The following is a 25,953-nucleotide window of genomic DNA, read 5'->3' as shown; positions in this document are numbered from 1 at the left end:
CTCATTCAACAATGGTGGCTACCAATAGTCAATTGTAAATGGTTGGTGCCTTACATGAAATGACAACCAACCTAACAATAAGTACACAGGATATACATGGTTGACAATCCTTTCCATCTTGCCTAGCTCCCATTGAAGTCTGTATGTACTGAGACAGTCGGCATTATAAGACTTGTTCATGGCTGAGCTTCAATATTTTTGGATTTTTGGCTAATCCCATTCGTAATTTGATGAAATTAAATTATAATTTAGATGGAAACATTGAACTATGGATAAATGGGAAGTTATAAGGGTAGCCCCTCTTCTTTTTATAAGATTCTACTCCGTTCTTTTTTTCCAGGTTTGAACCTTAGACCTTCAAATAGAAATTCTGAAGCTTCAATTAATCAGTTTACTAATCATTAATTTCATTTTTTTTCAATGAAAGATCAGTCATTTATTATTTATAGGATTCATATCTGTTTTATCATCACTTGTCACGCTAATCTATATAAAATTCTAAAAACAAATATATTATTTCCATTAATCTGTGATGTTAATTTCTCCCCTATAAATGATTAAATACCAAATTAAGATTTATTTATAATGACCAGTAACAATATCAGACATGGGAGGAGGTGCGTGAGGGTCTCAAGTATTGGTTTTACGATGGATGGATGGTTGTTTAGTGGTGGGACGGGGCACAATGATGAAATGAAGGAGAAGAAAGGAGAAAATGTTTCTCTTTTTGTCCTCAATCCTTCCCACCTACCTTTGAATTTAGGTTTCTCTTTGTTTTTTTAATATTTTAAGTTATGGATTAAGATTTGAATTTGACAATGGACGAGAGAGTGGGGAGAGGTGGAAGGAGATGCAAGAGTGTCGTGGTTTTGCAACTTGTGTTTCGTTGTGTTAGGTTTTTATTTTTTTATATGCTGGGTTAATTAATTAGATATGAATTTTTTAGATTTTATTTATGATGGGTTAATTTTTTTTATTTTTAAATTAATTTTTTCTTGATTTGTTTTTTCAATTATTTTTTTCATGATTTTTTCTTATCTTGTTGATATGTATATCTTTCCGTTAATCTATTGATGTTTCTCACTAAAATTAAATGATAAAACACCAAAACTATATCTTTCTGATCTCTGTCGTGTGTTGAGATCAGTATTCAGGAGAATACCTGGATCATCAGGAGAATACATGGATCATGGAGTTTTTCCAGTAGTTTCCACTCAATATAAATCTAAGGGTTGTCTGGTTCAAATTAAAGTAAATGGCAAAATGATGATGACATGAGATGAGTGATGTGCTGCTTCTTGTACAACATTCTGCTGTACTCTACTGAAGATCAAGGTTGGTCGAGTACATACTAAAAAAGGCTTTCATAACTATAGCTGAAAATGGCTAACACAGTTCAAGCCATGCAGAAGAGCATTTGTCCACACATGCAGACATTTGATTGTGCTGCTGCTTCTTTTTTTTTATGTAGCATAAAAAACAGTGGAGTTGACTTTAGGGTTGTGGGCTAAAAGTTAATGCATTTCTTCATCATTCTGTAGCTATTGGGTGGGTGCACACCATCACCATAGCTCTTATGGCACTCTCTACCACTAGCCATAAAAGCCAACCTCCCCTCCTCCACTCTTGCCAAGGCCATAGCTCATATCCTCACAAAGAACTTCAAGATTTAGCTATGGCTCCTACTCTTAGGATCAAGACCTTTCTTTTATTGTCCCTCTTGCTCCTTGCTCCCTTATCATCTTCGGGTTTGTAAATGTTTTCTCAACATTACCTTCAGTATCTCATCACAAAATTAAGATAATTAATTAGCTTGACAAAGAGTGTTTGTTTTCACTTGTAGGTTTGGTTGAAGGGTTCAAGGAAGGCATGAATCCACACAACTCATTTGTCAAGGTATACCTAGCTGATCCCGTTTTCTTCCTGAACTTTTTCTATTTTGAGATAATTTCTTATTTTTCTTTCATGTAGTGAGTATCTTTTTTTATGCATTCTTTTAATGACCCAAGGATCTTGTCTCTTTGTAAAGGATGGCACCCAGATGATCAATACAAGGAAGCTTTTGCTGGATATGGTGGACTATGATGAAGCAAGAGCTAACCGTAAGCATGACCCCAGGGGGAAAGCTGTTGTTGTTGTTGGTGTCAAGAGCCCTTGACTCCTCTCGAACCGTCAACTCTCCCTCTAGGGGTTTTGTTCGTGCATGATCAGGAGATATGTAATCTTGCATATCAAAATGAATTTTATTTAGTAATGTATTATTGTTGTTGTTGTTGTTGTACGTAGCCTCACAATTGTGGGACTAAGATAAGATTTTACGTTGTATAATTCCATGCGTGCATGTCAGAGATTTGTGTATGAACTTCTCAGGCAATTGCTTATCTTATTATCTTATGTTGTAATAATAAATAATGAAGCAGCTGGCTTTTGCTACTTCGAACAATAGAGTCTCCAGCAAATGAAGTTAAAGAGATGAGCTTAACATAGGAAATTTGTGCTGGTTCACAGAGTTGAGTTGTGAATTCCATTACCAGCACTGAAAAGTGCCATCATGACCAACCCCTACCATATTTTACATATAAAAAACTTCTGTCTGTATCATAAATATAAAAAAAAATTATTGAAAAAACATATTAATAATTTTTTTTTATCAGTAAGTTCATTGTTAATAAATTTATATATAATTTTATAAACAGAAAATAAACGTTTAAAAAAATTATCCGTTTCACTTCGCTTATTGTTACTAATTGCTTGGCTAGCTGGTGCCTATCATATCTATATAGAAATGGTGCTATTTAATTCACTAGCCAGTATATTAATTCAAGGAATTCAAGCCTTAGCCACTTGCGTTAATAAAAGAAAGAATCCAAGGAAGAGCAACATGCATTATCTCACCAAAATGTGTTCTACAGCAAACATATTGATTGATGAAGATACTGGGATACACAATCATGGCCCCTACGCGGCAGAACAATACAAAATCTCCTCTATTTTTCATTTTATCGACGAAAAAGCTAGGACTGTTAACCTTCTTCTTTAATTTCTTGTTCCTGAGGAATGAGGTCAAGGAGAGCTGCATGAGTCAAGCACCATGTATTTTCAAGAATTGAGCATTTGTCATAGATGTTAAGATGCAGAAAGACCTAAAAGCGAATCACGCTTGATATTAATGTTAACATCTTATTAGATTTGAATTTCATTTTAAGAGTTTTCTTCCTTCCAATCCTCAAAGCAATGGCTAGAGACTTATATATATATATATATATATATCAAGAGTGATTACTTGTATTTCACCTTTTCAGGTGTGTTTTATACACTCAATTCCTAGGCTTAAGCCCATGACAAATAACCTAGTTAAAGGCCTCCTCTTCCATTCCACCTTGTGCCAAAATCTTGCCTTTTCACCCACAGCTAACCAACAAGAGAATTGCAATGTCATTAGCCTCGGCGTTGGAGTCACCGTATACTTGATGAGTCCTCATTACAAGCTAGCCAATTACCTACATTAACAAAATTGCAACAAACCATAACCTGGGTCTGCACCTAGAATAATTCTAGTAGTGACAGAAGAACCTCTGCTATGTATACGAGATGAACATACTTAGGTCCCGTTTATCTAGGCGGTGATGCCGCGGTTGAAACCGTGGTTGAAATAGAGCACCGTTACTGCGTAGAGAAACAGACTCTTAGTCCGGAGAACATTAATCGGATAACGATATGTGTCGAAACTTGTTTTAAACATAAATATTGGGTTTTAGCTAATCTTTGAGTATTAACAGGCACTAGTTTTTGACAGTCTGGAAAGCTAGGAAGTTACAAGGATTTTTACAGTTTGGAGTGCTGATAATAATATTCTCCCAGCACAACTATGCCGGTATCTTTGATTAAATTGATGTCAAGTTTGAGCAGCTATACATTCCTAAATTAAACTAAGAATCTTGTGGTATATAAGGACATGCTTGTTAGAATTCTCCAAGCTAGACAACATTGCCATGATGAAGTCTCCAATATATGCGAGTTATGTGCTCCTCAGATTCTGTTTTTGCAGAATTGCATCCACTTGGAGAAAAGTACGATCCGAGAATGTGATCAATGAGAAGAATTTTGGTGGAGTCAGGAAGTGACAAGGGCTTGCAAAGATTTTATTGCAAACAAACACTAGATCACTTCAATTATAAGTCTGGGAAGCTTGTCTGCTAATGTCAATGAAAATTGCAGGATCGAAAACTGGTCCTCGAACGGTTTGGCAGCAATATCATTTTCTCCAACGGACTGGGAGATCCTTTCAGTATTGGCGGGTAATTGATAAGCTCGAAGAGCATAAACATTCGTACATACATACATATAACCTACTGTTCTCTGTAAATGTAGGGTGTTGGAGAATATATCTGATAATATTGTTGCTGTCAATACTGTGGAAGGTATGTGCTGAGCATGAACTGTATCTTGGATATTATCCAGAAAAAATAAATCACATAACATATATATGTTTCTTATGCAGGGTCTCATTGCTTGGATTTACATCCATCAATAAAAGAGGAGCCCCCACGGTTGAAAGAACAAAAAAGACTGAGGTCAAGATTATATGAAGCTGGATTACCCAATACTACGCTGATTTAGGTGCTTACAGAAATGGAAAAAGCTTCCGTTGAGTTATTACAATGTTATCAAGGCTGTCCCAGAAAGTTTGCAAGGCCATGATGTACACAAGACTCAGCTCCAGTGATCAATTCCAAAATTTCTTCTGCAAATAATTGTTTCTTTATAGGATGTTCATTAGAAGTGCAATTGCAATGGAACTGCTAAGCTAGGCCAGCTATACATTCCTAAATTAAACTAAGAATCTTATGGTATTTAAGGACATGCTCATTAGAAGTATTCGAACGTATCAGAAATATTGTCCCAGAAAATATTGCTTCACAGCTTTTCTCTGGTTTTTCTCTTGCCTTAAAAGATGGCTTCGGAAACAATATGCAATATAGTCAAGATGGGTGCCTTTCTTTTTGTAGTGTTCGGTGATGGGGCCTCCCTTTTCAAGCTTATCAAACATTGTCGAATTTCCTAGAGGCGAAGTTACTACCATTTCCGTCTCCAACTTTACAGAATCCTACCCAGGGTTCACAGCGAACCGCGAAGGAAAGGTCATAGTAACAAATCCTAGTCAGATGAAAGCAAAGTTGAGCAAATAAAGACTTGGGTTTATTATGACAAGGATTTTCTCTTGGCTTCAGCAAAGTTGGAGAAAAGCTGAAGCCAAGAGAAAAGGCAAGTAAAGAAAGGTTGGTAGATTCTCTCTACCATTTCCTCTATGTCTGTACGTGACCCTTTTCACTGAAAGCTGGAAAAAGTAAAGAAAAGCAGGTCACGTACAGACATAGGGAGGATGGGGAAATGGTTGGTTGCAAAAATGGCAAAAGAAAGGGCAAGTAATGGTACGGTACATTTACAAGCAGGATGGAATTTCCTACGAAGCTTGGATTGGGCTTCTAGAAACACCATAGAACAGTGCGAATTGATTGTAGAAAGGTCAGGGTTCTTCCGGGCCATACTGATTACAAAGTATGCTTTTGCTCCTTCTGATATTGAGAGCATAGGTTGGACCGCATTTTTAAACGGTATCGAAACTTGAATGCTAAGCCATCAATACCAAATCAGTTTCCTATCTTCTTTCTCTCTTGATCCTCGATGATTAACATTCAAAGATATGTTTATGTAACAAAGCTACAGCATGATTTGTGTGTTCAACAGGTATTGTTCAGAGAGTCAATGTAATACAATATGATTATGGAATGAGATTTCGAAAGACGAGATGTTTGTCGTTCTTTCGCCTAAAAGAAAAGCATGAAGGTGCTGACACATATAGATTTCTATGGACTAATGTGTCGAAATCTATGTTGATTTATATACACTTTCTGAAGCTCTAGCATTTATGAAGAAAGCAAGGATGACATCCATATTCCAAGTGTGACAATACCAATGGTAGCAAAAGCTTGGCCCAGTTCAAGCACAACATTTTGTCGCTGGAGAGGCAGATTTTGCCAGTCTGTCCGCCTTTGCAGAAGTTAGGACCAAAAACAGAACAAAATTAGTAATGGCAGAATTCTGAGATTGTTGCACTTTCAATAATCAAAGAAAAGCACGCACAACAAGCTTGCAATCTCAGAAATCTTAGACCAGTTTAGATTTTCATTATCAATTTGCGTTGTCGAAGATGCATGAAAGCAAAAACATGCATACCCTAAATCAGCAATGATAATGCTAACATTGTCTTGTGTCCGCCGGTCCTGCAATACAAGGAATTCAAAGCTTTTTGAAGTCCCTAATAAAATATTGAACGATAATGTCGAATAAGACTAATTGTCCATATAAGTTCTTACAATAGCTTTCCGTGCAAGTTCTTCACAAGCTAGCTGAAAGCAGAATGAGATGCAAGTTAGAAATGCCGCTGAACAGCAATGGTATCATCTAAAACCATGCAGACATTCAAAACTTGTTCCAGGTTCAGAACTCAAGTGCAATGGATTCATTGGATATCGATAGCCAACATAATGATTACCTGAACATCTCCATGTTTTTGAAGTTGGTTCCTGACAAAAGCAGCTGCATCTAAGCTGTTACTGACAATAGCAAACAGTTAAGCAAGATGCTGATTATGAATGAAAATCAAGAGATTACAAAAACAGATGTCACAGAATGCAACTAAGAAATACAGTTGGAGGATGGGATAAAGCACCTGTTCATGCAATCCCATAAACCATCAGATGCTAGAATTACAAACTCTGCATCTGATCCAAAAGCTATTTGGTAAACTTCTGGAGATGCAATGACCAAGTCCCCATTGAATTGTACTCTGTCACAACAAAAGATTAGCTCACCTTCTGAAAAAACATGCAAATCATAAATTCAATGATTCCTTATCTTATCACTGTATCGAGCATCATTCTTGGCTAATACACATGCAGCAAGCTTTTGTCATCCATCCATTAGTAAATGGTGGCGGCATAGGGTTTTTCTCATATGAACTTATCTCAACAGAACATGCATATTGTAGTTTCTAGGAGAGCATACAACCTTAGAACCATACAGGCCAGATGTACTAGCCACAATGAATGAGATTTGTCTTTCGCTCCAATTGCTATGTTCTTGGGGCAGGTAGATTCATCGAATAACCATTACCGACCCAAATCATGGGCTATTTCATGTTTTAAATCTGATCTATCAGGTCTTGCGATGTTTTATACACAATTGAAATGCACCATAACTATCTTATAACCAAGGTTCAGTTAACAAAAATGGAGAGTAGATGAACATACTGATGGAAAATATAGAAAAAGATCTTACCGAGAACTAAATTTTTCAGACCATCTCCCTTCCTTGACTCCTTTCTCCAGCATCCTATTCATGTATCACATTGTTAAGAAATGTATGTGCTGGTAGAAGATATATTCAAACTAACCCTTGTGTTCAAAAGTAGAAAAGGAAGTCAGAGATTAAAAGGACCAAACTCATTCTTCTTTGTCTTGAACCGCATGTCACCAAAAGAACGAGATACAGCTATGTCTCCACAAATCCTTCCATTGACAATCTACGGAAAAATGACAGTAGTAATCATCAGACAATAAGGCATGTAAGATTTGGTCTTGATCAGGAAGAAGCATACAAGATTTAGATAAAACTCTCCACAGATCACAAAGGTACAAGGCTTTTATGGATCATTGTCTAAGAAACTTTACTAAGAAATGTTCAGACTTCAAATAGTTATAACAAGGAAAAATGCCAAGAAAATTAACAGATTTCGAAAAAGAAATCCTTTTGATTCTAAAATTTGCAGGGTACTCCTATATGAAAACATGGAAATGGCAACAAGGGATACCAAATTGAGCACTATTTCAATCATAAGGAAGAAGGTAAGAGCAGTCAAGAGAAGACTAGATGAACTTTCTACAGAAATTGCAAGAAAACACACCCATCCACCTGCTTCTCTGATTCTTCTGATTTCTTGAAGAGAGATTTTGTTGCTTCCATAAGGTCGATGAGCATCAGTCAACTCTTCCATTTTTCCAGAACGAGAAAGGACCTGAATCAAGAGCGAAACATTATGCAAAAATTGCTCATAATCACCCAACATATCTTCAGTTTTCCCTTTGATATTGTCAAAAGGTAATAACATTAGAATTGAATATGTACCACAGATGAATCACCAATGTGCGAAATGACTAGCTTTTCGTTTCCAATGAACATAGCAGTCGCTGTCGAACCAGATTCGTCTTGCACACCATCCTTCTCAAGCCTTTACAAAATCAAACATCACCTAAACCTTCAACGCGATAATATAGAACATAGAATTACACTATTCACTATCTGCCCATTTTTCTACAATCAAAAGCAATTTTTGCACAAAGAAAACACTACAGGCATACCAATCTAGTAATTTTGCATCAACCCTTTCAAAAGCCTCTTCTAATGCTTTTCTAATAGCATTGAAATCTTTTCCATTCAATAGCAAACCGCCTTGTAAAGCAGCTACACACTCCTTGTACAACTCATCCCTAACAATGATGAATCAAATACTGAATAAAGAAACTACACCAAAAGAACTCAAGAAATATGAATCCATGATTATGCTGATGTTTCTAAAATTTGTCAAACCTGAGGAACTTCACAGAAGAGAAACCAGCATGGCCATCAAAAACAGCAGCAAAGGAGAATCCTTCAAGGCCGTCTGATCGAATTATGATATCATCCTCCATCTCTTCACGTGCGCCTTGCAAGCTTGTAGAACCCCACCGGATCCCAGCAACATCAGTTAAAGAAGATGGGGCATCTATTGCTATAGCAGAACACTGGCTTTTAGGCCTAACAGCAAAAAAGAAGTTTTTAGTGGGGGTTTTGGTACTGGAGTGTCCACAATGGAGTTTGGTTGATAGGAATCTCTCCAACTGTGGCCTAAACAATGCCATTTACTGAGTTGAGTTGCTCAGTTAGATAGTTTCAGATGTCGTACGGTGGGGATGAGGTCTGGCGGTGGTACTTTTGTCTAGTGAAGGATAAGAGGATGAAGCAGAGCCTCTTAACTGTTAAACGATTTGATTCTACATGGGGTTACATGTATGGTACTCAGTTTTTTGGAAGTTAACCTTTGGGTCACATGAGATTGGACCCACAACTTTCTGGTCCTGAATCATGACATGGCAAGATCTGAGTGGCTTTCACTATACATGATCTAATTAATTTTTGGCAACTTTCTGGACCTGGACTTTGCTTTTTCTACGAACTCATGGATGCAGTTCAGCTGCCACTAGAAGCAAGTAACTTTGCACATTTGTCTTTTACTGTTGCAAACCTCAAGGCTAATAGCCGCAAACACCAGGGCAATCTTAGTAAGTAGTATTTGCTTGTACTACGAGGTTTACCAAGATAAGAAGATCCTGTAATTGTACTGCATTTAGCAGAGTGTATTTGGATTGAAAAGGTTTTCATTTTTATAGTTTTCTCTTAAATTTTCTTCATCAATTCTGACATCGTTATATTATAATCATTTGAAAACATAAAAAATAGAGACATTAATTTAATATATTATCCGTACATTACCATTTTAAAAAATAATAGTGGATCCAACCATAAGTTTCTAGAGTCAACCATAAGTTTTAGAACCCGTTTGTTTAAGCAATCCGCGTTGATAAACAGAAATTTATTGGAGCTCACTGATCATAGTCTTCAGATTCTTTTCTGGGTTGAATGTGTAGAAATCATTCAGCGTTTAGGAGCTAGCACACTTCTCATTACAAGGCAAGAACAAATGCAATTGATGATAACATATCAAACAGAAAGCCAATACACTATTGAATTAGAAAATACAGCTTTTAATGTTTTTTTTTTTAATTTTTTTTATAATAACAGCATTTAGCCAAAGGTTATTAAACATGGCAGATCTTAACTAATATCAAAATCTATTCAAGCTCCTGCCTCAAATAAGTAGGCCCTGGCAGGAAGGGGTCAGATTCTTCATATGCCACCGGACGGGAATACCCAGCATCGTTCATACGGTTGCTAAGCACATGTAAAATGGCTTTTTTCTTTCCTCCATACTCATCTCTGTTGTTCTCAACATACTCTATGGCCTCAGCTGCAATCTCATTCACAAAATCAAACCTGTTATCCTCTGATAGTAACAATCTGTGGATATCCATTGTCAATAACTTTCCTTCCTCTTTAATCTTTCTAACCTGCTCCTCAAGGAAAGGAACTCGCTCCAATTTATATCGCAATAGATCATCTTCCTTAGTCTGAAACACAACAAGCACTTTTAATCAACATCCACAAGCACAACATTTTAAGCCCAGTTCATGAACAACTAAGGCATTAAGGTTATATGTTATAAATTAAGGTTATATGTTACAAGGCCAATTCTACAGCCCATAAAAATTCCAGCAAGGATATGTTGCCGAAATCCACCCCATACAGTTATCCACATGTAGCATATAAATCACAGGCAACTGCTATATCATCTAGACAGCATGCACAAGCATGTCGTGTGAAAAAGAGGAACTAAGATCATAAACAAATAAGGCAAGATGTTGGATGATCAAATTCTCGACGGCAAATTTTGTAATGTGAATATTGAGATAACTTCATTATAGGGAATCTTGAAATGTTGAAGTTCCATTTCAGTTTTCTTTTAACTTCAAAATAGACACGTGATAAGAACTGAGGCCCATAAAGATAATACCAACTTTGTGAATTTCATTACAATTGCAATTGATATTTTCAATGCCATGTAAAGCAGGTTTCTAGGTAATAAAACAACTGTCATGAGTTGTAAACAAATAAAAGATGAGACTCCTATCTAAAAGCTGATTCTAAATATCAGTTTACATCAAGTATATAATTATTTGTCAGAAACTTGAAACAAAAACTGTTTTAAAAACGATTTGACTGAATTTTACAGCCAAGAAATCCTAAGCCAATACAAGTAACAAAGTGAAAGCAATAAGAATCAGATTTGCCTGGTAGCTTTATCCAATTCAAAATCTCAACATTGACAAAAATTCTATAGAACTTATCCAGAAAAAATTCTTTTCAGTATGGAAAATCTGGTCTAGTTCTTTACACACTATCATGAGGAGAACAAAAAATATATGCATCTATGAAAAAAGGGACCAACCCACATTCTAAACTATAATATTAACAGTAATAAATAGTAGCAATACTTATCCTATGTAACGGTGGGGAGGTATACCCCAACCTAAAAGTTCAATTTTAACTTCTCTTCAAGTCTTAATACTTCCATCTTCTGTTATAGGCTACTTGGAACCTTGTGAATTGTTCAATTTACAGGGTTAAATCAATTCTTGTATTTAGAATCCTTTTAAAGGTATTGATTTGAATTCTAAATGAAATTCAAATTATAAAAAATATGCAAAAGCAAATCAGAGGATCTCCCCTTAGATTTGCTACACTAATTCCAAGTGAAAATTATTATTCCAAAACTACCCCTCCTTTCCTCGCAAAAACACTACAAAGTCACTATCTTATCACCTCCCCTCGAGGATTGTTGTTCAGAACAATAAAAGAACCAAGGTTAGAGACTTAAGTCTTAATATTGGATACAACTTTAAGGAAGGGTGGGGGTCTCTAAAGCTCCCTTCCTAGGACCTCTTGATCATATACAATGTGTTTGGGAGAGGAGAAAGTGAGGGGAATCAAAATTTGAGGTGATTGAATTTGTTTGATTACTTGGAAAGGGAAGAGTGGGAAAAGGAAGGAAAATTTTGCATTTTGGCCTCATGTTTTGGTTCTCCGTACAAGTTGGGATAAAAATGGAGAGAATGAAAATCTCTCAGCAGTCTGAAAGTTCTCTAATTTTACCAATTTACCTACTAATCCTTTATATAAGGGCATACACTTTTCCATTAATCCTTTACATTAATGTTTAAGAGATAAAAAAAAAAAAAAAAAAACTTTCTAACATCACAACACAATATTTCCAAATTCCACGCATAAAAAAAACTTTCTAACATCACGACACAATATTTCCAAATTCCACGCATAGGAAAACTTTCCCTCATTTTCCACTGTAAGCATAATCCAACTTCTGTTGAGCATAGTTCAGTTTGTTTCTTGGTTTAAATGCAGTGATGCTACTAGTTATGTGGCCATTGTTTAGGTAAAAACTAGTATGTCACCAGTAAGCATTACCCGCTTTTTCAAAGAGTGTTATCCAAAAAAAAAATCAGCCTTGATATATCAAGATTCAAGTTCTTTTGGCAATAAAATTCATAAATTACGTTTTATCTTCATGTGCCTCACTTCAAGCTAAGGAATAGCTACAATAACAACTGCACTAATGAGGTGAGAAAAAAAACCCAAACAAACAAACAAGCAGCCATTTCATTATTCTCATCGAGAAAGTTAACCACTTTTCAAGATTTCTTCTCATAAAGAAATTGACTCAGTGTTCACATTCCAAGACTTCCTGATAAGGCTTCAGAATTATTTGAAAAATGTTCAAAATTTTCAATATCTCATCATGAAATTGTTTCAGTGTTCACATTTCAAGAAATACCAGCAAGGATCTCATTTAAAAAAGGTTAAAAAGGAAATATAATTGTAAATACCAATTTCCTCCTGCGCCAGACTCGCCTACCACGGCTACTGTTTTTTTGCAACTTTGAGACTACCTGGAAGAAAAAAAAAATTAAAACAGCAAGCCATAAAATGAAAAAAGAGAAATAAGTGACGGGATTAGAAGATTTAAAAACCTGGGATTTCTCTGGAAACGAGCAAAGTGAAGATTTTCGAGGTGAAAGTGAAGAGAAAGCAAAGGATAGAGCAGAGGCGGCCATTTTTTGTTCTGTTTGGCTCTGTTTTGAAGAGATGAGACTCTTCATTTCTTTTATACTTAACCGGTTTAAATGTAAAGAAACCAAACCGATACAGCGATTCACTGAGAACCGGTGAAGTATTAATTTATCATTAATTGTGAGATTAAAAATAATATTGTAATTAATTTTATTATCTTGGAGTTAATTGTAATCTAATCCTTCTAGTTTAACAAAACTAATTAATCGATGATGGTTAGGTTGGTCACTATATTTATTTATTTTTTTGTATTGTCTATAGGAGTTAATTATTAGTTTCAATAAACTATAGGAACTAAATATAATTAATTTTATAATGCTCTATATGCTTGGATTATAGTGTAAATCTAATTAAAGAAATAATTGATTTTATCTCATCCAAAAAATTAAGGAATAAATAATAAAAATAAAAACACAAACTAGAATTTATATCTCTCAAATAAATAATTATTCTATTAATCTTTTGTAAAAACAAATTAACATAAGTAAAAAGTCTATTTTAAATTTTTAATCAAAAGGGTCTCATCATTGTGGATCCTAGGGCGTGGATTTTATTAGACATGATTATTTTTAATTTAATTTAGTTTTTAAATAAAAAATTAATTAAATTAAAATTTAAAAAAATTGAAATTGATTAAAACCAACAGGTTTTGGTTAGGTTCAGTTCTATTTTTAGGACAAAATCGGTTCTAATTGGTTTGGCTTAGTTTATCCGATTTTGACTTGGTTTTCTCAGCTTTAGTTCAGTTTTTTCTAGTTTTGACTCTGTTTTTAGGACAAAATCGATTCAAACTAGTTTGGTTTAGTTTATCCGGTTTTGATTCGGTTTTTTCTAGTTTTGGCTCTGTCTTTTTATTTGACTCTTTTTTTTTTACTCAATTTTTTCGATTTGACTCAATTTTTTCCTATTTTTTCCTGGTTTAGATTCTATTCAGTTTAATTTTTTTAATTTTTTCCTTATAAAACTAAAACCAAACCAAATAAGTTGGTTTTTTCAAAGTTTTCAGTTTAGCTTGGTTTTTTCAATTTTTTTCAATTTGAATTCAGTTCAATTCGCTTATGTTTTTTAAAGTTTTTACTTATAAAACCAAAACTAAACCAAACTACCTAATTTTTTTAAAATTTTAATCGATTTAATTGGTTTTTTTATAATTTAGTTTTTTAATTATTTCTTTTTGGTTTTCTCATATTAAATAGTTTTTCGATTTTTTTTATTCATTCTAGATTTTATTATAAATTTTTTAACTTTAATCCAATATTCCAATTATTTTTGTTTTTTTTTCTCCCACCATTATATACGAAATTGGATAAAAAATTATAAAGAAATTCAGAAGAAACAATGAAAGTAAATTATACATCCAACAAAAAATCAACCACTATCACATTAATATTGCATCATTTGATTATATTTCATCCTGAGCACAGATAATCTTTTCTGCATGGAAAATTTCTCATCCTTTCTTCCTGTTTTATCCAAGTAGAATACAACTTTCTTTAGGGTTCTCATAACCTCTTCACTCTCGTAGCCAAACTCTTTTTCTTGAATCTTTAGAACTTGTTTTAGAAGATCCAACAACTCAGCTTCTGGCTTCCCTAATCTGGTCTGGATGGAAACCAGACAGTCCAGAGCCTCCCCTGCCATACGTATCAAGAAATAACATCAGCATTGCTCAGAACCCACAAACTAACTGATCAGATAGCCTAGTTAGATGATTATAAAGGGGAAAGAAGGCTTACCGACAGGAAGAGAATCTTTTCCAAATGCCTTCTCACGAATGCGCAGAACCTCCAGTGTGAGTTGCTCTGCTTCTTCATCCTGATTCAAACGGTAGAGAGTCACTGCGAGGTGCAGCATCGGGAAGGTGATGGATGAATCATCCGGTCTCACACTTTTCATCATAATCTCCAAACTTGTCCTCAACAAGCGCTCAGCCTGGACATAGTTCTTTGATTGTGAGTAGGAGGTTGCAAGATTAATAAGGTGTGTCACTGAGCTTGGATGATCTTTTCCTTTATACTTTTCGGTGATCAACAAGCATTCTTCTAGTAGCTCTCGGCCTTCATTTCCTCTACAAGAAACCATATAACAACAAAAAGGAAATACGTTAGCCTCCTTTTTGAGAAATTCAATATAGTTTTTTTTTTCTTTTTATGGAACAATGAAATGACACAAAAATCGCTTGACAAGCTCCAGCAAAGCAAACAAATCCCTAAAGCTTTTCAGCAATAAAAAACAATGAACAGAAGGGCGCCACCTGCTTCTAGTCCCTCCAAATCAATCATACAACATAAAAGTTAGTTTTATCTGGCTTTACCTTCCTACAACGTGAAGCAATTCAGCCAAATCTATCCTCATCCTCTCCATGATACTGTCATCTAGAGCCATGTAGTCTGCATCCTTGATGACTTGAAGAGCCTTTCTATATAAATTAATAGCTTCTTCTGCATTCCCTGCAAAACATTGGAATATGAGCAACTAAGTTGATTTAACTGATAACTTTGGAAAAGTGGCAGCAGTAGAGTTTACAAGGTTAATATTGTATTTATCAACAGTAAATTGTTGTAAAGCAGGAGGTTTAAAATCCACCATCATGGATGAATCTTTCAGTGTGTGAGAGGGTGAAAACGAGAGAGTTACACATAGTTACCTGTTGCACACTTCACATGGGCTACCGAACACAAAGCCATGCCAAATCTTCCATCATATTCACCATATGACTCCTTATATATGCTTAAAATTCTGAAGGAAAAAAAAAGGAACAGCAAGGAGGTGAATAGTCATAACTTAACTTCGAAGATTAAATAAAGACACCAAAAGAAAGTAAAGTAACCTATTAAAAAGACTTTCTGCATCAGTGGCTCTTCCTTCCTTGATCAAAAGATTGCCAAGACCAGATAAAGGCACTACCAAATCTTTGCTTTCAGCTCCTCTGCTCGATTCCAGAATACTTATCACACGTTGGTAGACTTCTATCGCTTTGGTAGCTTTTCCAATCGAACCCAGAATTTTTGCCATCCCCAACAATGGTGAGACAAGAAAAGCACTGCCTTTCCCTAAAAGAAAGCAATTTCATAGGACAACTGTTAAGTTTTGGGCTTGCCTCATCATTAAAGAGTTGGAGGAAATCTCAAAGGTTAATTGCAGCATTAAGAGCAGGAATAAAGCAATGTATTTTCAATGGATCAAACCATTTGAGACTCCATCAAACTTCATATCATCATTCAATGTTGATCCAGTTTTCATTTTATGATTATTGGGTGACCTCAGAGTCAATAATGTGGAACCGCTCAAAACTTGACAAAACTACCATGTTATTTGGTTCATTAATATAGCCCAAACACAATTAGCATACCATGGATAAATGGAATAAGAAAAATGCAACAGCATGAATTATAGTTGCACTCATGACTTGGGCAATTCTAATTTTGTCAACAACAGGACTGCTAGAAAATTTTGGTATGCTTGGGGGCAGGAAATATGGAAAGTTTACTATAGTGTAATAAAAAATTAAGTCACGTCCAGCTTCAACATTGGACTTTAACTTCTGCTAATTGTTGAAGAGCAATTAAACAAACAATGTTACAATAAGTAGTATATCAAGCGAACTTAGCAAAAAAAGAAAACTAAATTAAAAGGCATTTACCGTGTATTCTCTCTACAATAGCAATAACTCTTTGATATTCAAGCATGGATTTTTCAAACTTCCCCAAAGCTGAATACATGCTTCCCATATGTATTAGTACTGAATCCAGAAGAGGTTCATCATCCTTTAGACTCTCGACAACTTCGTCCAACTGGCCATCCATGAAAATGAAGCACGAGAGAAACAAAGAGATATATTAAGCATGTATGTTCATTTGTCAACATAAATGTGGGTTACCAGAAATTGATTTAATATGTATAAATATACCAAAAAAACTGTTGAGAATGAAAGAATAAGAAACAAAATGCAACCATGAACAATTTGACAAGGCTCAAGGCCAATGAAAAAGAAGAACTATCACCGACAACAATTTGACATAGAAATTTTACATTTTCCTATGTTTAACATACCCCATGATCACGAATAGAGACACATTTTTTCTCTTAAACTAGAGAGCTAGAATTAACTTAATAACTTATAAGAAGAGAACAAATCTATGTTTTCTATATTTGTTGGTCAACTCAGGTAGCCTGTTCAAAAAATGACAAAATCTAAAAGAAAATTACAAACTGAAGTATAGAAAAGCCATGAATTTAAGAACAGAATAGCAGGATCAGCAAACACATACCACAGACATCAAAAGTTTAACAAAGAATTTCAACCACATGAATCAGATTGAAAACGCAACAAACTAGGAAAAAGAAAGTAACCTTGTTCAGGATAAACCCAACAGACTTTAAGTCTCCAATAGCCATGTATCCCAAGGCTATGATGTCAAGAGTAGCAGCTTCTTCAATGCCTCTAGAACCTGCATTGATCTGCTCTTTGACAAATTCATAATTTGCTTGAAGTAGATCCATGGCATCATTTTTGTTTCCCATCTTGATCATCATTTTGACTTCATCAAACAACTCCTGCAGCTGTCTCTCAAAATCATTCACACCATCTGGGGGTTTACTTGAGCTGTCAGCCACTGTTTTAGACCTGCTGATGCAAAACAAAAATGTCATTTAAGGCTTTTGACCATTTTAAAAGTTCTAGTCTCAAACTTTGTCCGAGACCAACTACAAAATATTGTTCAAACAAGTTATCCAAACTTTTAAAAAGGTCAGGAAAATATTAAAGGCATCATTTTAAAAGAAAGTCTATTAAATGTATTTGAGCAAGTTTCAACCTCCGGAAGTCATTTGAAGTTGAGAAACCAGAGGAAATGTGATTTTCTTGACATTCCACTTCTGCATTTAATGAGCCAGCTGAAGCAAAAGTTTTCAACATCCAGTGTCGAGCAACTGTTGTAGTGGGCATCATGTATAGTTCAATGCTGCATTTCTGCTTCTGTAGACAAATTGACAAGCAAGTGATGCCTCTCTGCAAAGACCTTGAATTCAAGTCTACAAACGCTTGAGTTATCCTGGAATAGTCAGATAAGAATATCAAACCATTCATCCACGAAACAGCATCATGAGATTACAGGATGTTAAAATTTTATGTCTTACAACAACAAATCTTACATGAATAGGTAGATGTGTAGAAAAAAATATACACATATCATAATGGAATTAAGGCAGGAAGTGATGTTCCATTCAGATATGCTTCAATCAAGAACCATTTTAAATACAAAAATAACAAGTCAACTTGAACATTATCAAGGAAGCCAGAAGCAGCATTTCTTATCCTTCATCAAGCTTATTTATGAGAAATGGTACAAGGAAATAAATAGAAGTTTGAGAAGTATACTAAGATAGCTCAGAATCGTATCACAAATCACTTCCTATTCCAACTTTAAATTAGCTTTTCTGCAATAATTTAATTGAGCTGATACGATTAAACATGACAGCTCTTCATCTTACAACCAAACATGACAGCGATTAAACATGACAGCTTTTCTGCATTTTGATGGTGCTGACATGAATGAATGTCCTGCTTGGATGAACCACTTTGCAACAAATCATTCCCTCCCATACCCATCCCGAAATGGTTGTGTAATACCGTCATTAAACATGACAGCTCTTCATCTTACAACCAAATTGTCACAGTTTTATATGAAAAACGCATTCAAGGACAAGACTTTCAAGAAACCTCCCTTTGGTCTCTATGTCATTGACAAAGACTAACTTTAATCTCTATTTCAAGCGAAAAAGCATACTAATCCAGGCCTGCTTCCCCACAAAATATTGAAGCAACTACACACAAACTTCAAAGTTGAGCTATATAGTCTCCAGAAATAAGTTTTTTTTGCCACAAATTCAAACAGGAGCAACAACAATCACTATATGAAACACCAACTTGAATTGGGCAATTTCTACTTTGCAATTCCAAGATACCTTTATTCATTGAGTTATCATTACCCAGCTCAAAAAACTCACCTACTTCAAACATAGTTGAAAAGGGGTATTTTCTTTTTCAGTCCTATGCTAGACAAACCAATTAATCTCAGCCAAATATGAGTGTAATTAGCTATATATATATATATATAGCAGACGCCAAGTACATACAAAAGAGTGTCAGCAAAACTGAATTATATATAACAAGATAGAGAGAGAAAGTACCGTTGGTTGCTTAAAGGAGGGTGATGGAGGAGGGAAACTGCCATTTTCGAGGAGCTGTGGAGAAGACAGAGCGACCTGATTTTCACTGTTTTGGTTTCAAATGATACATTGGAGATAATCTGTTCAAGGTTGTCTTCGGCTTTGATAAGGTCTTACAGCCCTGGTTAATATTGTAGCTGTTGTTTTTTATATTTTATTTAAAAATATATTAAAATAATTTTTTTAAAAAAATTATTTTATTTTTGTGTTTTAAAAATATTTTTAAAACACAAAAATAAAATAATTTTTTTAAAAAAATTATTTTATTTTTGTGTTTTAAAAATATTTTTAAAACACAAAAATAAAATAATTTTTAAAAAAAAATCAATGCATTATTATTTTAAAATCAAGCTGGGTTCAATCAACTCAAAATCTAACTAAGTATAAATTAAAAAAAATTACTCAATTTTTTTATTTTATAAACATTAAAATTAATTTTTCTAATATAAAAATTTAACCTTACTCTGAATTATCACCGATCGAGTTTAAAAACTACATATTTTATGGAGTATATTATCAATTAGTTTCTAGATTTGGAATTAGTTTATTATCTGAATTACTTGAGGTGGATTTTCTTATATCATAAAATGGGAATGGAAAATTCAAGGAAATATTTTTTTAATTATTCTTTTTTCTCTTTTTAAATGAAGTCTTGTAAATTTAGAAATTTAGCTACCCATTCATGGCTGTTTGTTTGAGTTTGCAAGACCTCTTTAGAAATGTGCTTTGGAAGCCCAAGTTTATATGCATTACTATCAGATAACAACGATAAATTTTAAAATAGAAGGGTATAAATCAAACACTAATGCATCTATAGGGGCCAAAATGAAGTTTACCCTAATAAAAACACGAGAGCAGGCAGCGAACGTGTAAAATAAGCCAAGACAAACCGCCTCTCCTGTACTGTACCGTTTCATGATATAAGCCAAGACAAACCGCCTCTCCTGTACGGTACCGTTTCATGATCAAAATCTTGTATTTATATATATATATAGAGGGGGTGGTGGGGGCGGGGGGCCGAGAAGACGAGGAGAAGAGAAAACGAACCATAATAAAATTAATTCAAAAGGTGATCTTTTTCGCCAAAAAATCGATTTGAATTCTTAATATAAACACACAACCTTGAGAGATTGTTGGGTTTGAGGGAAAGTTTTGTTGGTTTTAGTGGGCTGGATTCGGGTTTCTTGTTTTTACTTCTCTTTTGGTGAAGATTTGAGTGTAAGTGATGAAAGTCTTTGTTGAGCTTCTGTTTTTGCATTGTTCCTCCTCTTTTGAATGGATAAATATTGGGTTTGAGTTACTTTTGGTTTTGGTATGTAAAATTGGGGTTGATTTTGTATTGCAGACTCAGTGCTCGATAAGATACCGCTATAAAACTTGAATTTTTTTAATTTGGGGTTTATATGAGTTAACATGGTTTGAATTCTTTAAAATTGAAGTGAAATATAACGTCCCGTTGTCAATTTATCACCAAATGTTTTCTAGGTTTAGTAGTTTCTGCTCAAGTAGCTTAGTTAATAAACCAGTTTTGGAAAGCTTTGATACGTTACTTTAGGAACCAGTGCAAGTTTCACTCTCTTTTGCTGTTTTCCTTTAGAACTAGATAGAAGAATGAAACTAATTGCTGGGTATTTTTGATCAATTGCTGAACTTTGTTATATGTGGACGTTTGTATGGTATAGTTTCAGTAATGAAGTTGAAAGTTTTAGCTCTTTTCTTATTTTTGTGAAATTCTTCTAAATATATTAACTTCAACGCTATTAACTATTTCAGAGGTGATTGAAACGGAATCTGTTAATCTTGTCTGTATATGAAATATTGGCAATGTTAGTTGGTTTTTACGTGCTTAGAATTTTTCCAGTTGCATTTTGTTGGAAGTGAATTGAAGTTAATTTTGCTGTGAGACCAACTTCATATTTTTTGTATGTGAAGCATCAATGGCGAAAGATCAATTAACTGTTGTTAAGGATACTATTTATAAGTTACAACTCTCTCTTCTCGAGGGCATCCAAAATGAGGATCAGTTATTTGCAGCTGGATCTATAATGTCGCGCAGTGACTATGAAGATGTTGTTACAGAACGAACGATAGCAAACCTCTGTGGTTACCCTCTCTGTGGCAATTCTTTGCCATCTGATCGCCCTCAAAAGGGCCGTTATCGCATTTCTTTGAAGGAGCATAAAGTTTATGATCTAAACGAAACGTACATGTATTGCTCTTCTAGTTGTGTTGTTAATAGTCGAACTTTTTCTGGGAGCTTGCAAGAAGAGAGATGCTTGGTATTGAATCCAGCAAAACTTAATGAGGTTTTGATGTTGTTTGATAATTTTAATTTGGGTTCTGAGGGTGGTCTGGGGAAGAATGGGGATTTGGGTTTTTCAAATTTGAAGATCGAGGAGAAAACAGAAAAAGTTGAGGGAGAGGTTTCTTTTGAACAATGGATTGGTCCTTCAAATGCAATTGAAGGGTATGTTCCACAACGGGATCGTAATTCAAAGTCCTTACCATTGAAAAATCACAAAGAAGGTATTAGTACTAAATCTTTGGTTGTATTTATGCTTTTCTTTGGGTTAATCTTTCAGGTGTTGTAGTACTTAACTCGTATTATAAACAACTGTTCGACAAATGGAACTGTTTGTCAAAGAATCGAACTTGCACTTCAGTTGCTGAGATGTTGGGTTTGAAGTTTTCTTATTCTTATCGGTTTCATAAGAAGTAAATTCTCATCCCACTAAGCTTCTAACTTTGAAAGGCTTAATTGGGTAGATTTTTTTAATTACTTTCCTTTTCTTTTCAATTTTTGATGGGCCCTAGAATGTGAAACCTTTAAGAACTGAAGTTTTTATTTCCTTCCTTTTTACTACCATTTGTAGTTTCTTTCCAAATTTACATAGTGCTTGACTTGTTCTTTTGATAGTGCTCTCGGTTATTGACGTAAGATCTTTTCTCCCTTTCTTTTGGATTCAAAAAGTTTTTTGCTGATACCATTTTGTTACTTTTACTGAATGGTGATTATTTATGCATTGCAGGGCTAGAAGCTAACACTGCCAAACAAAGTAGTAAAGAAGATTTTATCATCGATGACATGGATTTCACAAGCTCCATTATCACTCAAGATGAATATAGCATTTCAAAAACTCCCTCAGGCTTGACAGACACCAACACTGATAAAAAAACTCAGAAACCAAAAGCAAAAGGATCTCATAAAGGCTCTAAGGGTCAGTCTTCTGCTCATGGAAAGGATGATTCTAGTAAGACATCAAAGGATTTATATTCAATCTTATAGTTATATTTAATTCATATTCTTGACAAGCATGCAATGAATGAAACTTTTATTTAAGTTGCAGAGATGTTGTGTTAGAACTTTGATGTTCAGTTAGAACTTCTCTTATGCATCACTATTTCATGAATGAAAAATCAAATTCCAATAAGCTGGCTAGCTTTAAAAGGCTAATTGGGTAGAGCTTTTTGTCAATTTTACTTGGACCCTAAAATGTGAAATCTCCAAGAATTGAAGCTTCTATTTCTGTCCTTTAACACCATTTTGAAGGTTTTTTCCAAATTTACATTATTCATGACATTCTTGTTCGCTCACAACTACCATCTGTTCTTTATTAAATTGTTTTGGCTTCATTTCCTTCCAATATTATTTGTCAAACAATTCTCCAGTGAACTGTATTTATGCATTACAGGATCAGAAACTAAAGGTGCTAAACAAAGTATTAAACAAGACTCTTTCATCAATGACATGAACTTCACAAGCACCATCATTATCACTCAAGATGAGTATAGCATTTCAAAAAGTCCCTCAGGTTTGGCAGGCACTACTTCCAAAACAAAAAAACAGAAACAGAAAGAAAAGGTATCTCAGAAAAGCTCTGAGAATCAATCTTCTGCTAGTAGAAAGGTTGATTCTAGTAAGACATCAAGGAAGGTGAAAGAAGATAGAAGTAAAGGACCTATAAAAGATGAGCTTAGCAGTCAAGATCTGTCTTCACCTTTTGATTCCTGTCAAACCAGTTCCATTACAATTACTGCTGAAGCTAAAGAAAAATCCATGTCTGAAAAAGCAGCTAAACCGGTTGAATCATCACTCAAGCCCTCTCTTAAGACTTCTGGTGCGAAGAAATTAGCTCGCTCTGTTACTTGGGCTGATGAGAAAGTTGGTAGTTCTGGAAGTAGAGATCTTTGCGAGGATAGGGAAATGGAAGATACAAAAGCAGGTCCTGAGATTGTAGACAATATAGACAAGAGAGATGATGATTATGTATTAAAATTCGAATCAGCTGAAGCATGTGCTAAAGCTTTGAGCCAGGCTGCTGAAGCTGTTGCGTCTGGAGATGCTGATGCCAGTAATGCTCGTATGTCATCTTACACATAAGTTTGATGAAATTAATTTTTTGGTTGACAAAATAAGATTTTTCTGAGTTTGTGTTGTCTTGAAATTATGTTCAGTGTCTGAAGCTGGACTCGTCATATTACCTCAACCACATGATTTGGATCAAGGGGATCCCATGGAGTATGTTGATGTGCTTGATGAAGAATCCTCGACTCTTAAGTGGCCAGGAAAGCCTGGGATTCCTCAATCTGAATGCTTTGATCCCGAGAATTCATGGTATGATGCGCCTCCTGAAGGTTTCAGTTTGGAGGTAAACTCTTGATACTTGTTTTTTAAGCTCACAAGCGCCTGCAATTTTAGATTTACACTTCCTATGCTCTGACATCTTTCCAGTTATCCTCTTTCGCGACAATATGGATGGCTCTGTTTGCATGGGTCACATCATCCTCTTTGGCATATGTATATGGTAAAGATGAAAGTTCCCATGAGGAATACTCAATGGTTAATGGGAGGGAGTACCCTCGGAAGATTGTCTCGGGAGATGGTCGCTCCTTTGAAATCCAGCAAACTATTGAGGGTTGTCTTGGTCGGGCATTTCCTGTTGTTGTTGCTGATCTCAGGCTGCCGATACCTATATCTACATTGGAGCAAGGAGCGGTATTTATTCTTAAACTATTATTTTATAGCAGTAGTGGGTATAATCTATTGTGAGAGCAGTATGGCAACAGGATATGGATTTTGGCCTCCTAGATATTATTAATGCTGCAATATATTCTTTAAAGCATTTGGAGGTGTTTTGCAATGATAATAAAGGGGCAACCCATGCACTAGGGGCAAAAATAAACGTTAGATAGAGCAATATTATTTGGGCACACTGTTTTAATGATTGAACAAAGTTCCATACTCAATTGTGGATATAAGTATGCTTTTGTTAGGTCTGTCATTGACCTGTTAATATCCTACGTTTCACTTGATAAGATGCAGCATGTCCTCAATTATGGGAAACACAGTTTATTTTCATCTCTTGCTTTCCATTCAGAAAGAACATCATAAGAATTTGACCTTAACTCAATAGGATTTGTTCTGTGCATCATGGAGTTGAGATAAATGAACAAATATATTAATTTGTTGCCTGCAAACTTGGGAGAAGTATTGTTTGTGATTGGTCTGACTGCTTGAAACCCCTATACAGGCGAACTTGTTGGGTACAATGTCCTTCCTTGATGCAGTTCCAGCATTCAGAATGAAACAGTGGCAAGTCATAGCGCTTCTCTTCATTGAAGCTCTCTCTGTATGCAGGATCCCAGCACTCATTTCATACATGGATAATAGGAGAATGGTGATTCAGAAGGTGAATACTCTTGATATTTAAATTTGGTTTAATTCTCTTGTTAATTTTACTTCAAGGCTGAGAAAGCGAAGTCCTAAAACAAGAGGGGGGTTGTCTTTCTTTAAAAAAAGAATCTTTGCACATGTGAATAGAAACTAAAATAATTGTTGCAGAATTAAAGCGGGAAGTTATATATGAATCGTACATTTTGATTAGACATCAGCTTCGACAAAATTCACTGTTTATATTGGAAGCTTTTTTGGGTCTGTATTTAATATAAAGAATAGAAGACTGAAGTGACTCTTTGTATCAAACTGAAATATTAGAACTCGTTGCATAAGAAATTTAGCCAGGTAGCGTAGTTGCAGAATCAGACTGGGATTTTTAGTCTTGCTTGAATTTACATTTCAGAATCCTTGAGCATTAAATCCCTTGTACGGAAGAAATCCTTTGATGGTATATTTCACTGGATTTGTTGTTGGCTAAATATATAGGTGGTGGATGGTGTCCGCATGAGTGCAGAAGAGTATGAGGTCATGAAGGATCTCATGATACCTCTTGGCCGAGCACCTCAGTTTTCGCCTCAGAGTGGAGCGTAGTGTGGTTTGAGAATATTTTATTGTGGGCATCCGAGACATTTTAAATTCTGATTCTCTGTAAGATTCGGACATCGAAGACATCCTTAAATTAGGAGGTTAATTTTGTTTACTAGTGAAGTGTAATGTTGATTTTGTATCAGCCTTTTGTAAATATACTCTCTCAGACTCGATCACAACTTTTACACTTGACAAGGAGGAAAATAAAATATGGCCACTCAATCTTTTTTGGGACAGATTCTGAATGAGTTTAGGAGAGTAAATATGGTATATCCAAGTATTAATTATACTTCATAGTTTCGGTTTTCCATTAATCATCCAAGTATTGATTATTATTTAATATATATATTAAAGAGAAATAACCATAAAACACAAAAAAAAAAATATTATTTAGTAAAAAAAATGATGAAAAATCAAGCTAAAGGAGGAACACGGTACCCTCTTGGAAGACATCTGAATATAATATATTGATGCTGCTCGTTATGGTATAGAAGAAAACAAATCAAACACATAATATGGAGACTAAAGGATACAAAGACATGAGCTCACCTGAAATTACTAGCTAAGAATATAATTCCTTCTTGCATTTCTTAAAT

General features: G+C 34.9%; 4 protein-coding genes across 7 annotated transcripts; 1 reads left to right on the top strand and 3 right to left on the bottom strand.

Annotated features, from left to right (window-relative positions):
- Positions 1–5,686: 5,686 nt before the first annotated feature.
- Positions 5,687–9,117, bottom strand: TAP38 (thylakoid-associated phosphatase 38). Its single transcript, XM_011046370.1, has 11 exons — positions 8,650–9,117; positions 8,421–8,549; positions 8,188–8,290; positions 7,967–8,077; positions 7,506–7,585; positions 7,342–7,395; positions 6,734–6,850; positions 6,557–6,611; positions 6,378–6,410; positions 6,238–6,284; positions 5,687–6,051 (listed from the first exon to the last, which is right to left on the bottom strand). The coding sequence occupies exons 1-11, from the start codon at positions 8,958–8,960 to the stop codon at positions 5,928–5,930; spliced, it is 1,164 nt and encodes a 387-aa protein (XP_011044672.1). The 5' UTR covers positions 8,961–9,117; the 3' UTR covers positions 5,687–5,927.
- A 674-nt stretch (positions 9,118–9,791) lies between these two features.
- On the bottom strand, positions 9,792–12,884 carry PTAC7 (plastid transcriptionally active7). The gene is made up of 3 exons (XM_011046368.1): positions 12,762–12,884; positions 12,618–12,680; positions 9,792–10,286 (listed from the first exon to the last, which is right to left on the bottom strand). The coding sequence occupies exons 1-3, from the start codon at positions 12,843–12,845 to the stop codon at positions 9,951–9,953; spliced, it is 483 nt and encodes a 160-aa protein (XP_011044670.1). The 5' UTR covers positions 12,846–12,884; the 3' UTR covers positions 9,792–9,950.
- Positions 12,885–14,194: 1,310 nt separating this feature from the next.
- On the bottom strand, positions 14,195–19,208 carry LOC105139769 (Tetratricopeptide repeat (TPR)-like superfamily protein). 2 transcript variants are annotated; one of them, XM_011046366.1, is made up of 9 exons: positions 19,054–19,208; positions 17,679–17,915; positions 17,215–17,491; positions 16,505–16,655; positions 15,692–15,914; positions 15,509–15,600; positions 15,176–15,311; positions 14,598–14,929; positions 14,195–14,495 (listed from the first exon to the last, which is right to left on the bottom strand). In XM_011046366.1, the coding sequence occupies exons 1-9, from the start codon at positions 19,095–19,097 to the stop codon at positions 14,245–14,247; spliced, it is 1,743 nt and encodes a 580-aa protein (XP_011044668.1). In that variant the 5' UTR covers positions 19,098–19,208; the 3' UTR covers positions 14,195–14,244. The 2 variants fall into 2 exon arrangements, with proteins under 2 accessions (XP_011044668.1, XP_011044669.1); XM_011046367.1 differs by having other exon boundaries at positions 17,215–17,488.
- Positions 19,209–20,117: 909 nt separating this feature from the next.
- Positions 20,118–25,593, top strand: LOC105139768 (RNA polymerase II subunit B1 CTD phosphatase RPAP2-like protein). 3 transcript variants are annotated; one of them, XM_011046365.1, is made up of 8 exons: positions 20,118–20,310; positions 21,025–21,618; positions 22,122–22,310; positions 22,785–23,453; positions 23,548–23,741; positions 23,825–24,088; positions 24,624–24,782; positions 25,256–25,593. In XM_011046365.1, the coding sequence occupies exons 2-8, from the start codon at positions 21,030–21,032 to the stop codon at positions 25,358–25,360; spliced, it is 2,169 nt and encodes a 722-aa protein (XP_011044667.1). In that variant the 5' UTR covers positions 20,118–20,310; positions 21,025–21,029; the 3' UTR covers positions 25,361–25,593. The 3 variants fall into 3 exon arrangements, with proteins under 3 accessions (XP_011044667.1, XP_011044665.1, XP_011044666.1); XM_011046363.1 differs by having other exon boundaries at positions 22,122–22,343; XM_011046364.1 differs by having other exon boundaries at positions 20,993–21,618; positions 22,122–22,343.
- Positions 25,594–25,953: the final 360 nt, after the last annotated feature.

Source organism: Populus euphratica, unplaced genomic scaffold (genome assembly GCF_000495115.2).
Source record: "Populus euphratica unplaced genomic scaffold, PopEup_1.0 scaffold97.1, whole genome shotgun sequence".
Lineage (NCBI taxonomy): Eukaryota > Viridiplantae > Streptophyta > Magnoliopsida > Malpighiales > Salicaceae > Populus > Populus euphratica.
The sequence above is the reverse complement of the archived record's forward strand: the minus strand, read 5'-3'. Positions and strand labels throughout refer to the sequence as shown.

Bases quoted from the DNA above. Each gene is read 5' to 3' on its own strand.
- TAP38 (XM_011046370.1), bottom strand. From the start codon at position 8,960: ATGGCATTGTTTAGGCCACAGTTGGAGAGATTCCTATCAACCAAACTC. The intron at 8,078-8,187 runs GTACATATTCAA...CTCTTGATTCAG, and splicing joins ACATTGGTGATTCATCTGTG to GTCCTTTCTCGTTCTGGAAA. The intron at 6,411-6,556 runs GTAATCATTATG...TTCTGCTTTCAG, and splicing joins AAAAACATGGAGATGTTCAG to CTAGCTTGTGAAGAACTTGC.
- PTAC7 (XM_011046368.1), bottom strand. From the start codon at position 12,845: ATGGCCGCCTCTGCTCTATCCTTTGCTTTCTCTTCACTTTCACCTCGA. The intron at 12,681-12,761 runs GTTTTTAAATCT...TTTTTCTTCCAG, and splicing joins CGTTTCCAGAGAAATCCCAG to GTAGTCTCAAAGTTGCAAAA. The intron at 10,287-12,617 runs GTATTTACAATT...GTTGTGTTTCAG, and splicing joins TCTGGCGCAGGAGGAAATTG to ACTAAGGAAGATGATCTATT.
- LOC105139769 (XM_011046366.1), bottom strand. From the start codon at position 19,097: ATGGCAGTTTCCCTCCTCCATCACCCTCCTTTAAGCAACCAACG. The intron at 15,601-15,691 runs GTTACTTTACTT...TTTTTCCTTCAG, and splicing joins GCAGAAAGTCTTTTTAATAG to AATTTTAAGCATATATAAGG. The intron at 15,312-15,508 runs GTAACTATGTGT...AATGTTTTGCAG, and splicing joins CCATGTGAAGTGTGCAACAG to GGAATGCAGAAGAAGCTATT.
- LOC105139768 (XM_011046363.1), top strand. From the start codon at position 21,030: ATGGCGAAAGATCAATTAACTGTTGTTAAGGATACTATTTATAAGTTA. The intron at 23,454-23,547 runs GTATGTCATCTT...AATTATGTTCAG, and splicing joins TGCTGATGCCAGTAATGCTC to TGTCTGAAGCTGGACTCGTC. The intron at 24,783-25,255 runs GTGAATACTCTT...CTAAATATATAG, and splicing joins GGAGAATGGTGATTCAGAAG to GTGGTGGATGGTGTCCGCAT.